Source organism: Numenius arquata, chromosome 9, assembly GCF_964106895.1.
Source record: "Numenius arquata chromosome 9, bNumArq3.hap1.1, whole genome shotgun sequence".
Classification (NCBI taxonomy): Eukaryota; Metazoa; Chordata; class Aves; order Charadriiformes; family Scolopacidae; genus Numenius; species Numenius arquata.
Window position 1 is genome coordinate 28,025,578 of NC_133584.1, and position 19,789 is coordinate 28,045,366.

The 19,789-nt window shown below is 49.9% G+C and overlaps 1 protein-coding gene across 1 annotated transcript; it reads left to right on the forward strand.

Moving 5' to 3' along the window:
* The first annotated feature begins 257 nt into the window (after positions 1-257).
* Positions 258-12,054, forward strand: DZIP1L (DAZ interacting zinc finger protein 1 like). The gene is made up of 15 exons (XM_074153789.1): positions 258-734; positions 1,587-1,671; positions 2,560-2,684; positions 3,067-3,228; positions 3,457-3,594; positions 4,684-4,803; positions 5,342-5,372; positions 6,194-6,222; positions 6,321-6,350; positions 6,710-6,835; positions 7,984-8,176; positions 8,563-8,767; positions 9,531-9,682; positions 10,435-10,574; positions 11,426-12,054. Exons 1-15 carry the CDS (start codon positions 258-260, stop codon positions 11,570-11,572), a joined length of 2,160 nt encoding a protein of 719 aa, XP_074009890.1. The 3' UTR covers positions 11,573-12,054.
* Positions 12,055-19,789: the final 7,735 nt, after the last annotated feature.

Here is a 19,789-nt window from a genome sequence, read left to right on the forward strand (position 1 = left end):
ATTCTTTTTATTATTTTTTTTTTTTGGCAGAATTTGGCAAGGCAGTAGATAGCAGTTCTGGATGAGGAGGGAAAAAGAAGGGATTTTTTTTTTTTTGTTTGCTGCCACATAAGATAAGCTCTGACACACTCCCCAATGCCCACGGGCTGGTGGAGATGCCAGCAGAGCCGTGGGCTCAGCCCTAACACATCCCTTCTGCCTTCCAGCCCTTTTTGGCAGGTATTTGCCACCTGCTGAACCAGCCTGGGGTTGCGAGCATGCCGGGGGCATCCCCAGGACTCACCATCCCGGTGGACATCCCCCCTTTCCGCTTCCAGCCCCGCCGGCTCCCCGTGGACTGGCGTCGCTTCAGCGCCATTGACGTGGATCGGGTGGCCCGGGAGGTAGACCTGGCTGCCCTCCAGGACCACATCGCCGCCGTCACCTTCTGCAACCTGGATGGGGAGCGGTGCCCCCACTGTGGGCAGCCGGCTGACCCCGTCCTGCTGAAGGTGCTCAGGATGGCCCAGCTGAGCATGGAGTACCTGCTGCATTGCCAGGAGCGCCTGGGGACCAGCCTGGCCCTGCACGCCCAGCGCCTGGAAGATGCCCACGCCGAGCTGGCTTGCACCCAGCAGCAGGCAGCAGAGCAGGCGGTCCAGCTCCGAGCGGCAAAGGAGGAGAGCAGGAGGTGGAAGAAGCTGCTTGCCGTGCAGCAGATCCTCCCGCAAGCCGGCCCCAGCGCCTACTGCAAGGTGCGTGGTGGAAAAGTGTCAGGGGTATGAAAGGTGCAGGATGCTCATTGCTGTATCCTTGCCTTTGTAGACCTTGGCCCCAGGAAAAGGTGCTGGCCAGCCCTGCTGCTTTCCCTGGCGCTGGCTCATCACCTTCATGGAGGCTCCAAAGTCCATGCTCCCCTTTTCTTTGTGCTAACTACAGGTAGTCACAGCCCCACAGAGTGTGGAAGAGGGGGGTCTGTAGAGTGTTGGCTGGAGAGATCTCACAAAATCCCTGTATCCTGGGGGATTCCTTGTACCAGGGACACTTTAAACATCCTCCAGACCAGTGAAAGATTTCTGGATGCTCCTGGATTTGGTGGTGATTTTGCTCCCCCACCCCAAGCTTTTCCCAGCCTTTCAGCAAAGCCTGCTGGCTGTGCCTCTTTGCTGCTTCGCCATCACTATCAACCAGATCACTCATTCCTGGAGAGCAAAAGCCACCCAAACCAGGTGATTTAGGTTCCAACATCCCCACAAGTGCAGCTCTCCCTTCCTCCAGAGCAGGACCCTGTTATAACCAGGACCTCGCTGCTGCTTTGGCCACCTCATTGCACTGCTTTGTTGGGTTGGTTTTTTTTTCCCTGAGCAGTATCCCTGCACCATCCTGGCTTCTGCCTTCTCCTGACCCCTAAAGGGGGTCTTTGGCTTTAGACAGAAGAAATTCCTAATACCCTCCATCTACATGTCTCCATCATGACAGCCATGTCTCTTCGGGTCTCACTTTTTGCTTTAAAGCAGCAAAGCTTTGTCTGCCAGGCAGAGGATTTGGGGACCACCCTTTTCTGCAGATCCCAGTCCCTCTGCTGACTTCCCTCCCCCCTTTTTCAGTGCCACCTCTGCAACAAAACCTTCATGAACGACTCCTTCCTGCAAGCCCACGTGCAACGCCGGCACACAGAGGCCACCAAGGCAGGTGAGCACTGGGACAAAGTCACCCTTCACTTTCCAGGCTGGGTTCTCCCCTATTGGATGTTGATGATGGAAACTAGAGAGCGACTGTAGGAGTTTAAAGAGAACTTCTTATAACTTCATGCTGCTTCTGTGAATATTTACTGAATGCTTTCTGCTTGCTGCCTTTCCTTCAAGCCCAGGTAGGACACGTGGCCAAATATGAGACTGTGTGAGCATTTAAGCATCTCTGCACCTTGGTTTCCCTGAGGATCTTCTCCACCCAAAGATTCCATGGGACTGTGGGGGTGGAGCTGCACTGGGGAGTTTGTGAGAGTGTTTTGCTTGTGGGGGAGAGGGGTTCACCTTCCGCATGCCCCTTTTTTGGCAAGGAATCAATGCTCCTTTGCAAAGTACTTGGAAAGCTGCAGGTGTAACGTGCTGTGTGAGAGCCACGGAGCCTCCTTACAGCTTCAGCTGCAGCCGGCACTTGAACTTGGCGGATAAAAAAAGTGGCTTTTGCTGTTTGCTGGCAGAGTAAAACCCCAGCCCAGGGCTGATGCAATGCAACAGGCTGAGCTTTGCTCCACAGGCACCTTCCCGGGTGCAGCCTGAAATGCCCAAGCAGGGCGCTTTGGCTGCTTGGGAGAGCAAGCCCCGTGCAAAGGCACTCTGCTCCATGAGCCACTAATCTCACCAAATTTATAAAAATAATAATAATCGGAGGCCACATGGCCACGTTTGCCATGGTTTTTCCTGCAGCTTGGCTGCCTGCTTCTCCACCCTGATACCCTACAGCAGGTTTTTCTCAGTGCTTTAGCAGGATTCTCCACCCCACCCAAAGCAAAACCCCGCTCGGAGCTGGCAGGTTGTACCCTTGCTCATGGCACCCCCGTTTTCCTGGGCTTTGCAGAGAGGTGGAAGATGAAGCCGGTGGAGCAAATGGAGGATGAGGTGGAGGAGCTGAAGGCGAAGCTGCGGGAGATGCAGCAGCAGCTGGAAGCAGAGAGGGAAGCGGAGAAGATGCGCAGGGAGCAGGTATGGGATGGGGGCACTGCTGTCCATTTGCAAAACATGGGGGGAGGAGAAGTGATGAGACAGAGAACATCTTTAAAGCACAGGTGAAAAAGATGCTGAAAAATATTTTATGGTGGGGTCTGTGTTTATTTCTTTGGAAAAATCATCCCCAAAAATTCCCGTGGGAAATGTCTCATGGAAATAAGGACTGTGTAACACACCCCCCCAGGAGGCTGTGCTACCTCGACCTCCCCATGGTGTGCAGGCAGGATCTGAGTAGCTGTGGGTGTAATGAGAGCGTTGGTGCTCATCCCACTGGCACCAGGGCTGAAGCCGCAGCCCTTGGTGGTTCTGATCTGCAGACAAGACGTCTCCTGCCCTGATTTTTCTGCTCTCTCTTTAGGAAACAGAGAGAGCTCGCCAGCGAGAAGAGGAGGGCAGGAGAAATTTGGAAAGGTGGAAAGAGGAGGAGAGGACGAAGCTGCACGAAGAGATAGATGGCCTGAGGCAACTCTTCCTCACAGCATTCCAGGATGTGGCCAGCAGGAACAGTGCCATGGAGGGGGTAAGTGAGCCCCCCACATACTCCTCAAGGCAGGTGAGGGGATGTCCAAGTCTGCTGTTTCACCTGGTCCAGGTAGCATCACAGGTTCACAGTTCCAGAGGCCCCATTTCTTTCTCCTGGGACACGTGTGTTTTGTGGTTGGAAGCAGTGGCTGGCCAAGGCTGGGCTCCCCAGGAGGAAAGTAGATCCTCCTATGGGATACACCGCTCCATCCTCTCCCCGCTCCAGAAACTGCAGGAGCTTCAGGCCAGAGAGGTGGAGGTGTCCAACCTGGGGACGCTGCGGGATGATGACACTGAAGAGGCACCGTGGCAGGTCCCAAGACCAGCAGAGCTACAGGGAGAGCAGGAGAGGATGGCAGTACAGGTGAGCAGTGCAATATCCTTATCCCTACCATGCATACCAGGAGGTGCGTTTGGATGGAGGTGGACCCATTCATGCACCTCTATGTGCATCTGCTTTGTGGACATCTGGTCTCAGCTCATGCTCAGGTAGCAATGGGCTCCTGCTGGTGTAGAGAACTGACAGTCTAAGTCCAGAAATGGGACCTGGTGCATACAGAGGGCACATCATGGTCTCTGGTCAGCCCTGCTTGTTGCAGGGAAACCCATCTTCGCTAGAGCAGTGAAGATGCTCACCACATGGAAAAGCATTTAAAGTACCAAATAAACAAATTCATTTAGCCACGCATCAACTGCCTTCTCAGCATCTAAAAACATCTGAAGAAGGCTTTACCTCTGAGCATGGAGTGTGGTGGGAATGGCACCACTGTAAAGGTACCAACTGTCCTTCAGGACCCAAAGGGAAATTGAATTTCTCTGAGTATGAATACAATCAGCTGCCCATGCCCACAGGAACCCTCTACATTGCAAGGAGGGAAACTCCTGTGTGTTTAATTTGGCAGAGGGCAAAGCGGAGACAGGCACTGGGGGGAGCACTGGGCACAGGAGGTCCAGGTGGGTACCAGATGTCCTTGGCAGCTCCCAGGCACCTTGCTTAAAAAAGGCTTGGATGTTTCCCTTATGGTTTTTCTCCATTTTCAAACCCCAGAGATGTTTGGTGTCTTCAGGGAAAAAAACAGGGATGCCCTCTCTGCAGATCAGCCCGATGAGTGGTAGCCAGAAAGAGCAGGGTCATGCACTTGAAATGAGCCTTGGCTGGATGTCAAAGCCCAGGGCAACGGAGTATAGTTATGAGGTTATTGAGGGGAAAGAATAAATGAAATGCAGTGACCAAAGCTGTGTCCTGTTGCAGCTGATGAGGAGACATGAGCTTGCCACCAGCAGACTTTGAAGCTGGCCATATATTTTCTGCAAGGCCAGATCTGCCCTTTGGAGGACTTCTCAATAATGAATAAAAATCAGAAGAGCTGCCCTTGCTGGTGAAGGGAAGAGTTGGTTCCAAACCCATTTTTACCATGTTCGAGTCATCTCATTCCTTTTTTGTCCCTCTCAGTTGATGAAAGAGAACAAGACACTCCATGCTACCCCATCCCAGGACCATGTCCATCAGCAGAGGGATGCCCTCGGCACCTGGCTCAGGGAGCAACGCAAGGTCACAAAGTTTCAGGAGAAGGCAAGTGAAATTAAAAAAAAAAAAAAAAAGGGGAAGCCTCAGGTTCATCAAGAGGGTTTAAGCAGATGTTTAAGCAGCCTTGAAACATTTTCTGCGTTGAGACTAAGCCTAATTCTGCAATGCTTTGCTAGGTTTGGCTTTTTTGCACTCATTAAACACAAAGCATTACATGAATATCATCGGCACAAGCCATGGCCACCGGGGCGTAGATCACCAGAGCAACACTTCACATTACAGTTTGGAGCATTTTTTACTCATTATCCGTTCCATAAAAAGCACGTGGGGCATAACAGGATGCGTCTGATGTGGCAGTGATCATATTATGGAAAGGAAAGCCCTAAGCTGACCCCTCACAGGTATGGTCTGCTTAAGGGAAGTAGCTCTTGGGGTAGTGTATGTGCCCACTTTAGGCTCTTGCTATTTTCTGCTCCCTTTTTGAATGCATTTAGTAATAATACTCTGCAGGGAGAGGTAAAATTACCCAAAATTATAGGCAAAGAAATGATCTTTGAATGATGCCCAGTCTATTCCTTTACAGATCCAGCTGCTCTCTGCAAGCAAACCTGAAGGTAATGATTGCATTTTTAAAGCGAATCAGTTTGGGTCTCTAGATCAGTTCTTCATCGCTAACAGCCCTTCAGACCACAAAGTCTTCTCTGCCTCCCCCTACAAAAGCGTGCCGTGGAGTCCTCTCCGAGGAGCTGTCTGTGTGTCCTCTCACACTAAGCCATGGAGTGGACATCTTCCAGCCCCTTGACTATCTACTACAACAGCCTAGACCACAGCTCTGGTGACTGGCACAAAACTAACTTGTCTCTTGAGTGGGTTTTGCACTGCAGCCATACCCCAAAGGAATGAGATTTCAATCGAGGGCTCGCAGTAAACTGATGACCTTGCCTCCTCCAAAATGATGCCGGTGGTTATTTGCATAAAGATTGCATAAGGAGCTGAGGCACGATGTGGTTTCTTCTTTATGCTCTGGGTTTTCTGTAAGTGCCAGGGAAGGAAAACGGGAACTTCTCAGTTCCCTAATGCCTGTGACACAGCTGCAGACTCAGCCAGGTCCTGCTCCTCAGAAAACATAAAAGGCCACAAACCAGAGATGGCTATTAGCAAATACCCAAGGGGTACCCCAGCCCTGAGGGGTAGCAGAGGACTATTTGCCTACTGGCATCCTCCAGCTGATGGCCTTGATGGGTGAGTGCCCCAGGGTTTCCCTTGGGGATGTTCTCCAAGGGCTGGTGCCAGACCTGGGCCAGGCTTGGATCCCCAAAGGGGCAGGTGTGTCCATACTTTCTGTGTAGGAAAACCAGGTGCTGATCAGCGCTTGCTTCTGTGCTGGGGCCTCACCTCCTCTTTGAACCCTCACAGGCTCCTTTCTTCCCTGCAGTGACCCAGGAGGTGACCAAAGTGGTGGCTGTTGAAAAGTCCTCAGGTGGGTATCAGAGTTGAGACCATCCCGGTCCTGAGAGCACCAGGATGAAGCTGACGTTTGGCTTGGGGTGTTGTGCAGTGAGGATGAGGAGTCCTGGGCAAAGCTGGAGGCGGTGAGGTGGTGGGCTGGGGGCAGAGGGGATGTGCTCACTGGTCCCCTCTTGGCTGTGCAGAGTATGACGGTGCCATGACCTGCTGCCAATGCTTCACCCGGGGAAGGTGTCCCAGGCAGCTGCTGGGCTGTGGGTGGGATTTTGGAAAAGTTGTGGCCAGGAATTAATCAAATTAGAGGAGGAAGTTCCCCCTTCGTAGAGGGATGTGGTCTGCTGAGAGCAACCAGTTGCTTGCTCTGGGACTGGTGGGACCTATGTCCCCAAAGAGGAGAAGGGTCCCACCAGCCCCCTTCCCAGGGCACAGCCCCTGTGTTTCTGTACCGGTACCAGCACCCACCTTTACTCCAGATGGGGAGGAGGCTGCCCGGGGTGGGAAGCAGAGGCTGCTGGAAGCCCTGCGGAGAAACCCAAACCTCCTGAAGCAGTTTCGGCCCATCCTGGAGGAAGTGCTGGAGGAAAAGCTGGAGAGCATGGGGGTCAAGAAGGTAAGTCTGTCCTTTCAGTGTCAGCATTTGCAACGTCAGCCCTGAGTCAGTGCAGGAACTAAAAGATTTGGGGAGGGGGTAGAACTGCTGAAACACTAACAGGCAGTAAAAAAAAGAAAAAAAAAAAAATCCCCATCTGGAGCAATCACACCCTGAGAGGCAAATGGAAAGGTGGAGGCAGAATCACACAGTAGCACAGGGAATAGATGACCGTGCTTCTGTCTCTGAGGCTGGTTATTAGTATCTCTCCAGCAAATCTTTCTCACAAGCAGCCTTTCATATGCTAAATTACCCAGGGCTCCCTCTCTTCTTGGGAAGGAGGGTGTTTGAGGGCACAGCAGCCCCTGTCACGGGGATTTCAAGGGGACTTTCAGCATCCAAGTCCTTTTCCTGCCGAGCATATTAAATAGTACCTCTGAGAAGTCTTCTCGAGCTCCCGGCGATGCAACACCACCACCTAGCACCTCGCAGTGAGCAGGCAGGCAGCGGGCACAGATGCTGGGGACCCACGTTGCTCTGTCGACCTGTGTTTCTGAGCAAGGCAGCGTTTCTGTTTCGGGTCCCGAAGGCACAAAGAGAAAGCAGTGACTGAATGACTTCTCGTGTGATTTGTTTCCTGGAGGTGCTTTCAAGCCTGGGTTCATTTCACCTAGGCTGGATCCCTGGCATGTCCTCCCTTTCCCCAGCATGTTATTTGGGAACAGTGAGGTGGTGTCAAAGGCAGCAGAGGTGGCCCAAAGCCAGACCCACAGGTGTACACCTCCCTCTACTCTTCATTTCTCATCATTTTATATCTCTACAAGCCCAAGACATTCATGGTCACAAAACTACCTTAAGCTGTAAATACCTCCCAAGACAAAATGCTGCACTTACCCTGTAGCTTAGAAATTGCCCCAAATAGCTGAGACTTACTCTTCAGCAGTAATTTACCAAAGCAGATGAGGGCTTTGCGAATGTGGGCTGATTGCATGGGATATGTTTTTCTGGGGAAATGATGGGTATCAGGGCTGGTAAGATCTTCCTTGGGGTTTGGACAGGGCTTGGAGCTTGCAGGAGGCTCTTGAGACATGGGCAGTGCTGCCGAGGGCTTGTTTCACCACCCAGCGCTGTGGGAGGACCTCAGGCCCCTCAACCATCCTCTGCTTTAGGTTGTGAAGGGGATCTCCACTCGGACCTACAAAAACCTCCAGGCTCTGGTCAGGCTTCAGCAGCAACAGAAGGCTGAGAAATTTCCTGGTCTCCTCCACCTGAGGGATGACTTGGTCCAAGCAGTCATGAGGAAGGTCAGGCGATGCAAGAAGCCCAGCAGTGCTTTGCCTCGACAGCTCTCCATCATCCCAGGTAAAGTGGCCTCTTGTCCTCTCTACGTACCCACCGTGGGGACCTGTGGCCACCCATCGATGGCCATGGGATGCTGTTCCCTTCCCAGTGAGACAAGAAGACAGAAAGGGCAGGAAAGGGCATTTAAGGTGATGCAAGTCTCTGTGAGTGCTCTCTGCATATTGATCTCACATAGGTTGGCCTGACATATTCAGGAAAAAACATCAGCTGTTCCCAAAAGCCCCAGCAGAGTGAAATACCTGTTTTGCAGTGCTTGCAAATCCCCTTTCCGCCCCTTTTTCTACATAACTCCATGTTGGGTGGGCTGTGTGGCTCCTCCAAGGATGGCCCACAGGACTACCAGGACGTGGATGGTGATTCTCCTTGCTCTCAATATTGCCTTCCAGCTCAAAGCCTGAAGACCCCCAGGTCCCTTCACGGGTCACAGCCCATGGCAATACCAGCCGCAGTAGAGCCTGAAGCCTTGGTGGTACCCCAGCCTGCTCCTCGGAGGAGAGCCCACTCCACCCACAGCCCCCCAAGGACTCCCTGGGGAACCCTGCAGATGTCCAAAGCCAGTAGCCCCCACCGAGGACTTGTCCCACGGTGGAGGTGAGTCCCATCACCTCCTTTCAGTCTCCAGGCAGGTGGGCAGTGCCCAGGACCCTCAGTCATCAACCACCCCCCAAGTATTCTGGGTTCTGCCCAAATATCAGCACCTTTGGAAACTGCCAAGTGGTGGGTGATGTGGCACCCCAGAGAGGTTTGTTTGGAAAAGATCTCCCTGACCATACAGGCTGACTGAAATAATTCAGCAAAGTCAGACTTGAGGGCTTGTATCCACCATGAGGTGCTGGAGACAAACACGGGGCATTTCCCATGGGTCTTCAGCTCCTTCTTCCCCTCCCAGAACCTCTACAAGGGGATGAAGGAGTTCTCTTGGGATTTTGGGGCAAAAGTAGTAAAGATGTAAAACAAAAGCTTAGAGAAACTGTGCAGAGAAGAAATAACATGGAGAGGGTATGAGATGGCAGCAGAGAGGAAGAGGAGCTCATCTGTGACAAAGACCAGGTGAGGAAAAGGAGTTACTTGTTTGCTCCAGGAGTAAGAGAAAGCCAGATCTAGGTTTTAAACCCAAGCAAAGCAATACCAGCCACAGGGAAGGTCTGGGTGTGAGTACTTGCTGGAGATGTAAGGCATTTGCAGTCGGTGGGTGTGATGGATCTGCCCATGTCCAAGGGGAGCACGGGGCTTCTCCATGGGCTGCCCTGCTCAGGGCTGGATCATAGCCCAGGGCTTCCTGCATCTGCTTCAGGAGTGGAGAAGGGGGACACCAGAGCCCCCCCCGCACCTGACCCACCTCTCTCTGCACCAGCCCAGAAGTGGTGCTGGGAGGGAAGAAGCCCACCCTGTCCCCTGTGAAGCTCAGCCCTCAGCAAGAGCCGGCTTTCTCTGCAGCGGTGCAGGGGGTTGAGACTGACTCCGATGGGTCGGACCAGGACTCGCTGGAGGAAACTGCTGGCTCAGGTACTCTTCTTGCTGTTCTCGTAGTAACCGCTGCGGGTCAGCGAGGTGGTGGGGACAGTCCTATTTACCACCATCATTGCCACTGTGTCACCTTCTTCCTGGGGCTGAAGCGGACAAATCTTATCCCACCATCCCCCATACCCAGCCAGGCACTGGTGGCTTTATCCATTGGCAATTTGTGTGCCTGACCCTGCCAGGTTATTTTCCAATAAATCCTGCGGCTGTTTCTTTGCGTAGAAGGAAAGCAGACTGTCTAGAGGATGCAGGGAACCCCACAGGACCCAACGGGCTGTCAAACGCAAGGAGGAAAGCTTGTTTTAACTGTTGGCTATATGCTGTAAAACCTGATGGGAACCATGTATCAGGAGGTGTGGGGACTACTCCTGGGCCCTTGGGAGAGTTGGGGGATAATGAGAGGCACCTCTCACCTGTGCATTAACTTCAGGCAGCAGCAGGCACTCCTTGCACGTGGCATGTGGTGTGTTCCAGGCCAAAAAAGAGGTGTTGGTGCTGTGTCACACACCACAAGCCCGGGCTGTGTGTGTGTATGGAGGTTCTCCACTTGTGAGGGGAGAGAAACCCCTGTGATTTCTTCTCTGCATAAAACATCTGCTTCCTGAAACAGCTCCTTTGGGATGCTAGTGCTAGGGAGTCTAAGCTATTTAGAAACCTACTTGGGCTGGTGGTCCTCTTCTTTCTCACCCATCACCGTGCCCCGGGGCTCCCTGTTTAACTCACTCTGCCCTGCACAGGGACAGCCACCTCCGCTACGGTGAGGCTCTTGGAGAGACACCTGGAAGCTGTGGCACAGAGGCCACCCAGCAGGGTGAAACGCCACCCAGCCCTGAGCTCAGCATCACCAAAAACCAGCCAGCCCACCAAGAAGCTCCAGGTATCTTGTGCAAATGGCCACAGGGATGTTTTCTGACATAATTTCAATTTATTTTTTTTTTAAAAAAAAAAAAAAAGGCATGTCATGCTCTCTTCTGAGCATCTACCCATCAGCAGTGCCACGGGGCATAGTCTGTGTGCAGGGGGTTCAAACTTACAGCAGCAGAGACTTGGCCCTTGGCCCCTTCATCCAGTTACAGACATCTGTCCTTCCCCTAATGTTTGTCTGTTCACCCTCTTTGGGGGGGGGGTGTGGGTGTGGAAATCAGTATTCATGCAATTGGGAGCAAAAGAGTAAGTGTCGGAGAATCGAATTGAGAAAAGGTCTCTGGAACAAATCCAGAGATAATTGGAGTGATGCAATGGTGAAATTATTAAATTACTAAAACGGGACTTAAACATAACCTCAATTTATGGGGGAGAGCTGATGTAATTAAAGTGGTGGCAGTGTCAGAATCAAATTGCTTTTTCAGACAAAAAAAATATATATATAAAAAGATTTTACCCAAGGAAGGCCTGGCACAAATACTGGGAAGATTTTTTTGTTTTGTTTTTTTTTTCTTATTGCAATGACAAAGAAATTCTAGGTCTTCATCTGGCAAAGTTTAAAAAAGAATAAAAAAAAGTGAAGTATGAGGTTTATGGGAACACTTGCAAGCCACGGAAACAGAGAAAGGATCTCCTGTGTGGTGCCCTGATGCAACCACATTTGGCCCTCTCTGCTCTAATTCTTACATCAGCCTGATGGAGATGAAATCCCTGTTGACACGGAGCAGGGGGGCCCAGGGTGCAAATGTGGGGTGTGGGTCTGGCCCTGCTGCTCCCCTTCACCCTCTCTGTGCTCCTCTCCAGTTTGCAGGTGACAGCAGTGACCTGGAGACTTCCTCCCTGGAGGACCTGGCCGAGCCACCACAGCTGGTGGCTGCTGATGCTCGGGGGACCACCAGGGCCCTGGGGAATCCTGCTGCAAGGGGATGCGTGGTGGTGACAGGGAAGTGACAGTCCTCTGCCAGCAACCACTGGATGGTGCCACAAGACCAGAAATGGGCAGCAGCTGCTCTGCAGCCCTCCCAGGGCTGCTCCTGGGCTCCAGCCACCCCTCTTTTTGGGGAAAAACCCAATACTGGGGCTCTCCCAGATAGCTCAGGGTGGTTGGGTCCTCCCTGGACAGCTGCTGTGGATGGCATCAAGGAGGATAAATGCTCTGCCGTTTGAAAAGGAAAGGGCAGAAAACAGCTTTCCTTCTCATTGCATCTCTTTTTGCCTCTTCTCCTGCGGGTGATGGAAAAGGTCTTGTTTTCTGCTCTGTAGGACCGAATGTGCTCGACCAGAGTAACAAGCCCCAGTGCCTGTCTCCTTCCTCCTTTCCTTCTTGAATCAGTGGAAACTCCAACCCATAGGATGATTTTTATTTATTTTTTTTAATGTAAACATGACCACATAAGCTTCATCTGTGTAAATTAAATTCATTTTCCTAATTCTCTCTGGGTTATGTACACTTGTTGCAGTGCATTTATGATCTCGATCCCTTAAATTTATGAAATTTTGGGAAACACAACAGGAAAAACTGGCAGTTCTCAGTTTCTCTTCTCTTTTCCAACCCACTGCGCCACTGGTTCAAACTTCTACCATTCCCTATTTTAACATTTGCGTGTGGATTTTAATGCCTGGGAGCGGAAAGCCCAGCCAGGGTTGAGCAGAACAGGCTCAGTTAATTTCATTTCATTGAACAGCACAAGTGCCTTCCACAAAACGTAGAAAACCCTCCATATTTTTTAAATCCCCATGTCCCCCAGTACGTGCATGTTTACCTGGGGGTTTATACCCACCCAAGTGGCATGGCTCTGTAGCTGCGCACCTCGACAAGGATTTTTTTTCCATTTTAACCATTCAAGTTTAAGAACTTTACCTGGCTTGCTTTGTTCAGTGCTATTGCCAGCTGTGTTACCTCAGGCTTAATTTAACAGCTGTCATGCCTTTTGGTGAGTGTCGATCGTTACAAACACTGCTTTTAATAAATGAAATAAAGGGGGGGATGTTGTCAACTCCCTTCAGAGCACTGGTATTGGTAACCAGGAAAAAAGAAATGAGCTTTTTACCTGTAAGAAAATACAGTGGGAGGGAGGAGCAAGAATTTGTCCCTGAGAGAGGGGTGATAGGAAACCTGTCCTGGCTCCTGCACCTCTGCCCTTGCTGCCTGCCATACAGCAGGCTCCAGTGCTGGCACAGCCCAAAACCAATGGGGAAATAAATTTCTGCCCCAAAGAGCAAACAGGTAGGAAAAGGGGCAGAAATCAGAAGCCTGTTTTGCCTTGACTACGTGGCAAGCTGGGTGCCAAGGCAGGTGCCCTGCCCAGCGCTAAAAACCTCAATCACACCCATTCTGCCGGTGGCTGACCAAACCCTGCCGGCCCCAGGTCCGGCTGCTCTTCTGCTCCTGCACGTATTCACCTGCCAACAAACACAGGAATCACTCTTATATTCGTTTTACCACCAGTTTTCATGCCTGAGGTGCTCCTGAGCCATTGCAGTGAACTTCATGCACTCACCACTAAGTCCAGATGATGCCAGAAAGGTGGGACCAAACTTCCCCAAAGTTTGGGAGACTCCAAAAATAGCTGATAGCCTTGTGCTAAGAGAAAGGTGGCGCTCATACTCTAACAAATAAATAAATATAGATACAGACAAAGCATTTTTATTTCAGATTGGACATCTTGATCCAACATGTTCTGTGGGAAGTTGTTCTCTGCGTGCTGTAAGCCGTGTGGCAGAGGATGCGTGGTGGGCACGGAGGAACCATGAAGATTCACTTTGGGTTATCCCAGGTGATGAAGAGGAGGGGGAGAAGCAACTCCAGCCATGCCAACTCCGTCAACGTGTTTTGTTGAGAAAAGAAAATTTTACTCAATTTTTCCCCCCTATTGTTCTAAGGTCTCCTTCCTCAGACAAAGCAATTGTTTGTGTAGCCCCTCTTTAGAGCACTGTCCTTTTCTTGATGACACCAACTGGGCCACATTGCTGGGTACCTGCCGGGCACTCGTGCTGTGCTGCCAATGGCATCCTAGCTTGTATTAGAAATAGTGTGACCAGCAGAAGTAGGGAGGTGATTGTCCCCCTGTACTCAGCACTGGTGAGGCCAGACCTGGAGTATTGTGTCCAGGTTTGGGCACCTCAATACAAGAGAGATATCGAGGTGCTGGAGCGAGCGCAGAGGAGGGCAATGAAGCTGGTGAAGGGCCTGGAGCATAAGTCGTATGAAGAAAGATTGAGGGAGCTGGGACTGTTTAGTATGAGGAAGAGGAGGCTGAGGGGAGACCTCATCATTCTCTACAACTACTTGAAAGGACACTGTAGAGAGGTTGGTGCTGGTCTCTTCTCACAAGCAAATAGCGATAGAACAAGAGGGAATGGCTTCAAGCTGCAACAGGATAGGACATTAGGAAAGAATTCTTCACAGAAAGAGTGGTCAGACACTGGAACAGGCTGCCCAGGGAGGTGGTTGAGTCACCATCCTTGGACGAGTTTAAGAGTCGTTTAGATGTGGTGTTGGGGGATATGGTATAGGGGAGAACTTTGTAGAGTGGGGTTGATGGTTGGACTCGATGATCCCAAGGGTCTTTTCCAACCTGAATGATTCTATCATTCTATGCCGAACTGGCGGGGAGCAGCAGGGATTACTGCAGCCAGGGGGAATACGAAAAAAAGTGAAAGAAAACAAAGGCAGCAGAGAGCACTTGGTGGAAGAGAAAGTCAGAAGCGCAAGCAGGGACTCTGTCGCACAGCTGAGGTTAAATAGGCAGACAGGTGTCCTGGTACTTCCTTGGCACAAAGATTTCTTTGTGACTCCATTACAGAAACAAATTCAGCTTCTCCCGCAGGAGAATGACAATGGAACAGGAGCTGACTCCAAAATTCATTTCCCTCACCTGGTAAAGATATGATGCTGCAAAGCCATAAGGCAACAGGGAGGCTGCTGCAGGCAGAGGTGGCCTGTGCAAACCACAGGCACCCTGCCCTTACACTGCCAGCCCCTCTCAGAGCCCAAGACCACATCCCCTCCCCCTCAAACCTTCACACCTTCTCCTTGGGTCAAGACCTGCCCACCAGCATGCTGTGGTTGTCCACCGCCAGCCCACTGCTTGCTAGAGGGTGGTGGAGCAGGCTCGGTCCATGGGCTGGAGCACACATGCCCATCCTTGCTGCTTGGTACCCAGAGGCTTTTCCTGAAAAGCTAAAAAAAACCCTGCAGTTTCATAAATGATGGGAGCTGCAACCCTAGCATCATGGCGTGATTTGGAGGAGCAGGTCCTGTCCACCACCCATGCTTTTTCCTGGGCATGACCCTTGCCATGGTTTTACCTCTCCTCCAGTGCAAACAGCCCAGTCCTCACCCCCCTGACCTGACCTGCAGCCCCCACCGGGGCATGTAACCCCATCCCTCCCACACCCAGACTGCTCCCCTTCAATTTTCATAGGTTTTTATTCTCCTCCCTCCAATTTTCCAACCTTGTCCTCAGTTCAGCACAACATGGAGAGTTTTCCATGGTCTTTAACAATTACTGAAACCTCGTATCTCCTACCAACCAGAAGTGTCTTCTTTGGCTTCATCCTCTCTGGAGTCTCTGGGAACAGCAAAACAAGTTCAGAGCCAGCAGCATAAAGAATTGGGTGATTTAATGAGGGAGAAGCCATGCCAACCAGGGTTTCCCCCTGAAAAAGGGACTTCTTTTGCTCTGCCATGGTAAATTGAGGGTTCAAAGAGAAACCTGAGGTTGGCTTTACGAACACTATTCCAGCTGATGCCTGCACAGCCAGCTTCCAGCATGGAGGAAGTGTGACAGAGCGGTACCATTTAGAGCACCCCATGGGGCAGAGGCATGACCCCCCCACACTTCCTGAGGGTGCAAAGCAGCACAGCTACACTGAAACCGGTGGTCAGACCCTCACCAGGAGTTTAATGCCATTGGGGGTCTCATGTCCTTTAAAATCTTTGTTTTTCTCAATGGCATTTGTCTTCTTGGGGCTCCATTTATGGGTAATACTTTGATAAAGCATGATTATGTGTGGGACAATTAGTAGATAACCAAACCCCAGCACTAACAATCTCTGAATGTAACGCAGCTCTCCCAAATAATACCAAGCTGAAAAAAATAAAGGAAAAGAAAAATCCTGTCAAATTTATTCAGCTGGAATATCTCACCCAGAGAGCTATTCTCCCATAATATTTGGGGCAAGCACAGTGTCATAAATCTTAGTGCTATTAATCCGTAGACTCATTCATCTCTGTTCAGCTATATAAAAGCAATAACCTTGTCACTATAGGAAGGAAGATTGGGCTTTTAATTGCATATAGATTTCAGGAGAGTTCTTATCTCATAGTCCAATTTGTAGCTTCAGATATGGGTCTTTGCTTCCCTTGGTCAAAGTCCATGCAAATCTGCCATGCTCTCATATACTTATAAGTGTTGCAGAAGCTCAGAAAGAACCTATATAGAGCTCTGCTGGCAGATAATACACACAGCCTTTTCAGCGTTTGCTTTATTAGACAAGCCTATATTTAATTAGCTCCTCTGAAACAGGATATGCATTTTTCAGTGGACGATCAAATTTATGGAAACAAAACCATTTCTGAGTGAGTGCACACATGCACACACAGGTTGCCAATCACAGTTTCCCTGACTCCTCTCCCTTGGCTCTGCAAGTTCTACCCAATGCATCCTTTGCCCTGCAGTTTATTGTCAATAAAGACAAAATAATTGGCCAGGGGTCTTCCATCCCTCACCAGTAACAACCGTAGGAGGAGACGTTGGATTTATCCATGGGGCCAAGAGATCTGCAGTATCTGGGCTCCCGTTATTCCCAGTCTTTACTCAGCCAGAGCCTTCTAGAGGCACTAACCTCCTTGGTGCTGTGCAGTTGGTCAAACCAGCAAGCCCGGTTCAGCCCAGCAAATATTTAACTTTTCCTCCCAAAGGGCAGCCAGGTAGGATGATGCGGGCTCTGCTCTGAAAGCCACCCTACCCTGCCTGCGGGGTGACCACATGCATGAGTTTCAGAGCCTAAATTCACACCCTTTAGGGTAAAGTTCTGGGGACCCAGGCACAGGGTGGGATGCCAGAGGCTGTATTTGGTGTCCCCAGGGCGCTCCCCAGGCAGCATATGGGCTGGGTGTCCTCTCTCCCTGTGCAGCTGCGACCATGGGATGTGAACGTGGCACAGGGGTGTGTGTCCTTTGCTTGTGGGCATTGGGAGATAACAACACTGGGACACAATGAGCAGCCACCAGGACAACATTGGGTCACTCTGTGAGGGCTTTTTGATCTCACTTTTTTCTCAAAGTCCAAGAAATAATTAGGGTATCCTCATTTATTATTTTTTTTAGCCTGGGGGGATGCAGAGGAAAGTCTGGAAATGGGCACTTTGTTCTCACCAAACACCCAGCTCTTTCCTTAAGCAGGTGGTTTCAGCTGCAGAGCTTTTAGGAGACAGATGAGTTCAGCTTGAAAAGGGGATATTTGGGTGGGTGTCCCAAGGCAGGGAAACCACCAAGTGGTTTCAGCAGCAGGAACTGCAGCGCCGTGGCTGTGGACGCTGGTCCTCCCCACTCCGTCATTCCCCCGACGCATGATGCTCACCACTCACAGAGGTGCCCACCATGAGATAAGGTCCACAATGTCCAGAAAAAGAGGGGAGCAGCCGTAATATCAGCTGTTGTTACACAGCAAACAGGCTCATAAATAAATGATTCTCTGCTTCAGAATTTGATTATTTTTTTTTTTCAGTAAAGTTTCCTGCGTTAAAATTTTTCATACCGCAAGTTGTTGGCCGAGGTAAGGAAATGAAAACCGATGTTGGAAGATTAGAAATCCAGGGAGGGCAGGAATTCCCGGATACAGCTCTGTCTCAGCTCTCTGCCGCTCTCTGCTGCGCTCCTGCCCGCAATCTTGTCATCTACACGCTTGCACACATCAAAGTGAAACCGAGAGATAGCTGGCTCAGTGGGTTTGTCGGAGTATTTGTGTTGCATAAAAATAAAATGTAACTTTCAAAGGCGCTTCCTCGTGATTTGATGCGCACGCCTGTTTTTGTTCTAATGCAGTCAGAAACTTGTATTTCAATTTTCTGTGGGTGTTTTTCCTCTATTTTTTATCACCCTGTGTACCTTTACCTAACCACCACTTACACATTTCCTATCTAAATTAAACATTCCCGTGCCTTTTCAGCCCCTTACCAGTGGAGGCTGGCAGGAGTAAGAGCATACCAGCGTTTTTTCTGCCCTCCTAAGAACAGTGAAGTATTTAGAAGTGTTTAATTGCTACCTTGAAAGTTGGGCAGATGCTGGACTCAAAGTGGCCTCAAAACCCAAAAGACCCACACACTTGCTTGGACTGTACTCCCCAGCAAGCTCAGGTTCCCAGCAGGACCTCTGGTTTCATTACATCAAGGAGTTGGGGTCCCCTGATGCTTATTCATCTATTTTACTGCTATAACTATGTCTTATAAAGGGAAAAAAAAAAAAAAAGGCTCATCTTTCATTTTTTTTCCCTCAGCCACACATACTTGTTGCAGAACCTGAAGTTGGGGTGATGGGGTGAGTTTAGCTGAGCAGGAACGCTGGTAGCTGCTGTTTGTGACAAGGAGAGAACAAGTGAAAACAGTGACTTTGGCCTTAAAGACTTTTTTCTTTTTTAATATTCATGTAAAAAAAATAACTAACAAAACAAACAAACAAACAAAATAAACCCAGCATGCAATAAAGAGGCAGAAAAGCTAAGTCTATACTGAGAGACAGGGAAAAATCCATTGTAAAGAATATTGATATTTTAAAAATAGGATGGGATTTACCTCTGCAAAACTGAATGGTTCTCCTTAAAACTGATCCTTAAAACAAGTCCTTCGCTATTACAAAAAGAAGAGCCAGAGCTGACATCCAGCAGAGGTAGCAATTTACCCTCATGTGGCAGCAGGGGCCAATGTCCAGCCTGAGATGGGACCAAGAGCTTCTGTTGGATGGAAGCTCTTGCCACCCCTCTGCATGGTGGTCATCTCCTCCAACCTGGTGCTGCACCCTGCCAAGAGTTCCCTCCTCCTCTCACTGACCTGCCCGAGGTGCTACCTCTCTGCATCTCCTGGACCTGTGCTGGAGATGTGACACCATGTGGTGGTGGAGAGCCAGTGGTTATGGAGAGGTGATGGTTGTGGAGAAGTGATGGTTATGGAGAGCTGATGAGTACAGTCTGTGCCCACTGGAAGTGCTCATATTCAGTGGTGCAGCCTGCCCTCACTGTTGATACAAGCCACCGGAGATGCCAGCTAGGATGGTAGCTTGACCTACCAAAGGTCCAACTCTGGAGAAATGTTCAGCTCTGCTTCTACAAGTATCAGCATTTCACCAAAACAATTTTGCCAGTGAACTCCTGCAGAGAACTTATAACCACTAAAAGTTCGTCTAAAACCTATTGCAAATATCTATCAAAATGGCTACTCTGGAGGTTTTGGACCTCTTTTTTCTCTCGAACTTATCCCTTACCCAGAGCTTTGCTAGGATGTGCTCTGAAGCCAGGTGGGAGGACCTGCTAACGGCACACAGGTCTCCCCTCCCATGTAAGCTCTTGTCTCTCTTCCTCTGACCCCTTCAAATAAAATTCCTCTCCGATGGATTGTCTAGAAGAAGCAATGTCCCACTAAGGAGTTAATCTTCACATCACTGGGGAAAGAATTAACATGAGAAAGTCCCAATGTCAGTATGGAGTTACACATCTAATGCTCCCTGGGATTTCTGCTCCAAATGTAACTCTAATTAATTCTAAATGAGAAATTCTTCTGGCATCATTAAAGATGGCATCTGCAGGAACACCGGTTGCACACAGAGGTTTTCAGCTATTACAGCAAGTATCTAGCATAGGAATAACAATGGATTATAGATATTCCCTGGAGAGATCAGAAGAAATAAATACACTTTGGTATCACGGGTTACAGCAAATGTCTAAGTAACATAAATCAGATTAAATATCACAGCAGATCAGCAAAGCAAAGGTGTGTCTGAGTAGAAAAAGTCACCGGGGAGGAAAATGCCATGAGTATGGGGTCTGTATGCACTGGCTACAGCCAAAAGGACACAACTGAATTTACTTAAAATACACAGAAAATTAATATAGGGGACCACTAGATCATAATTTTTTGCTTTTTGACCTGTTCTAAAAAAAAAAAATTGGG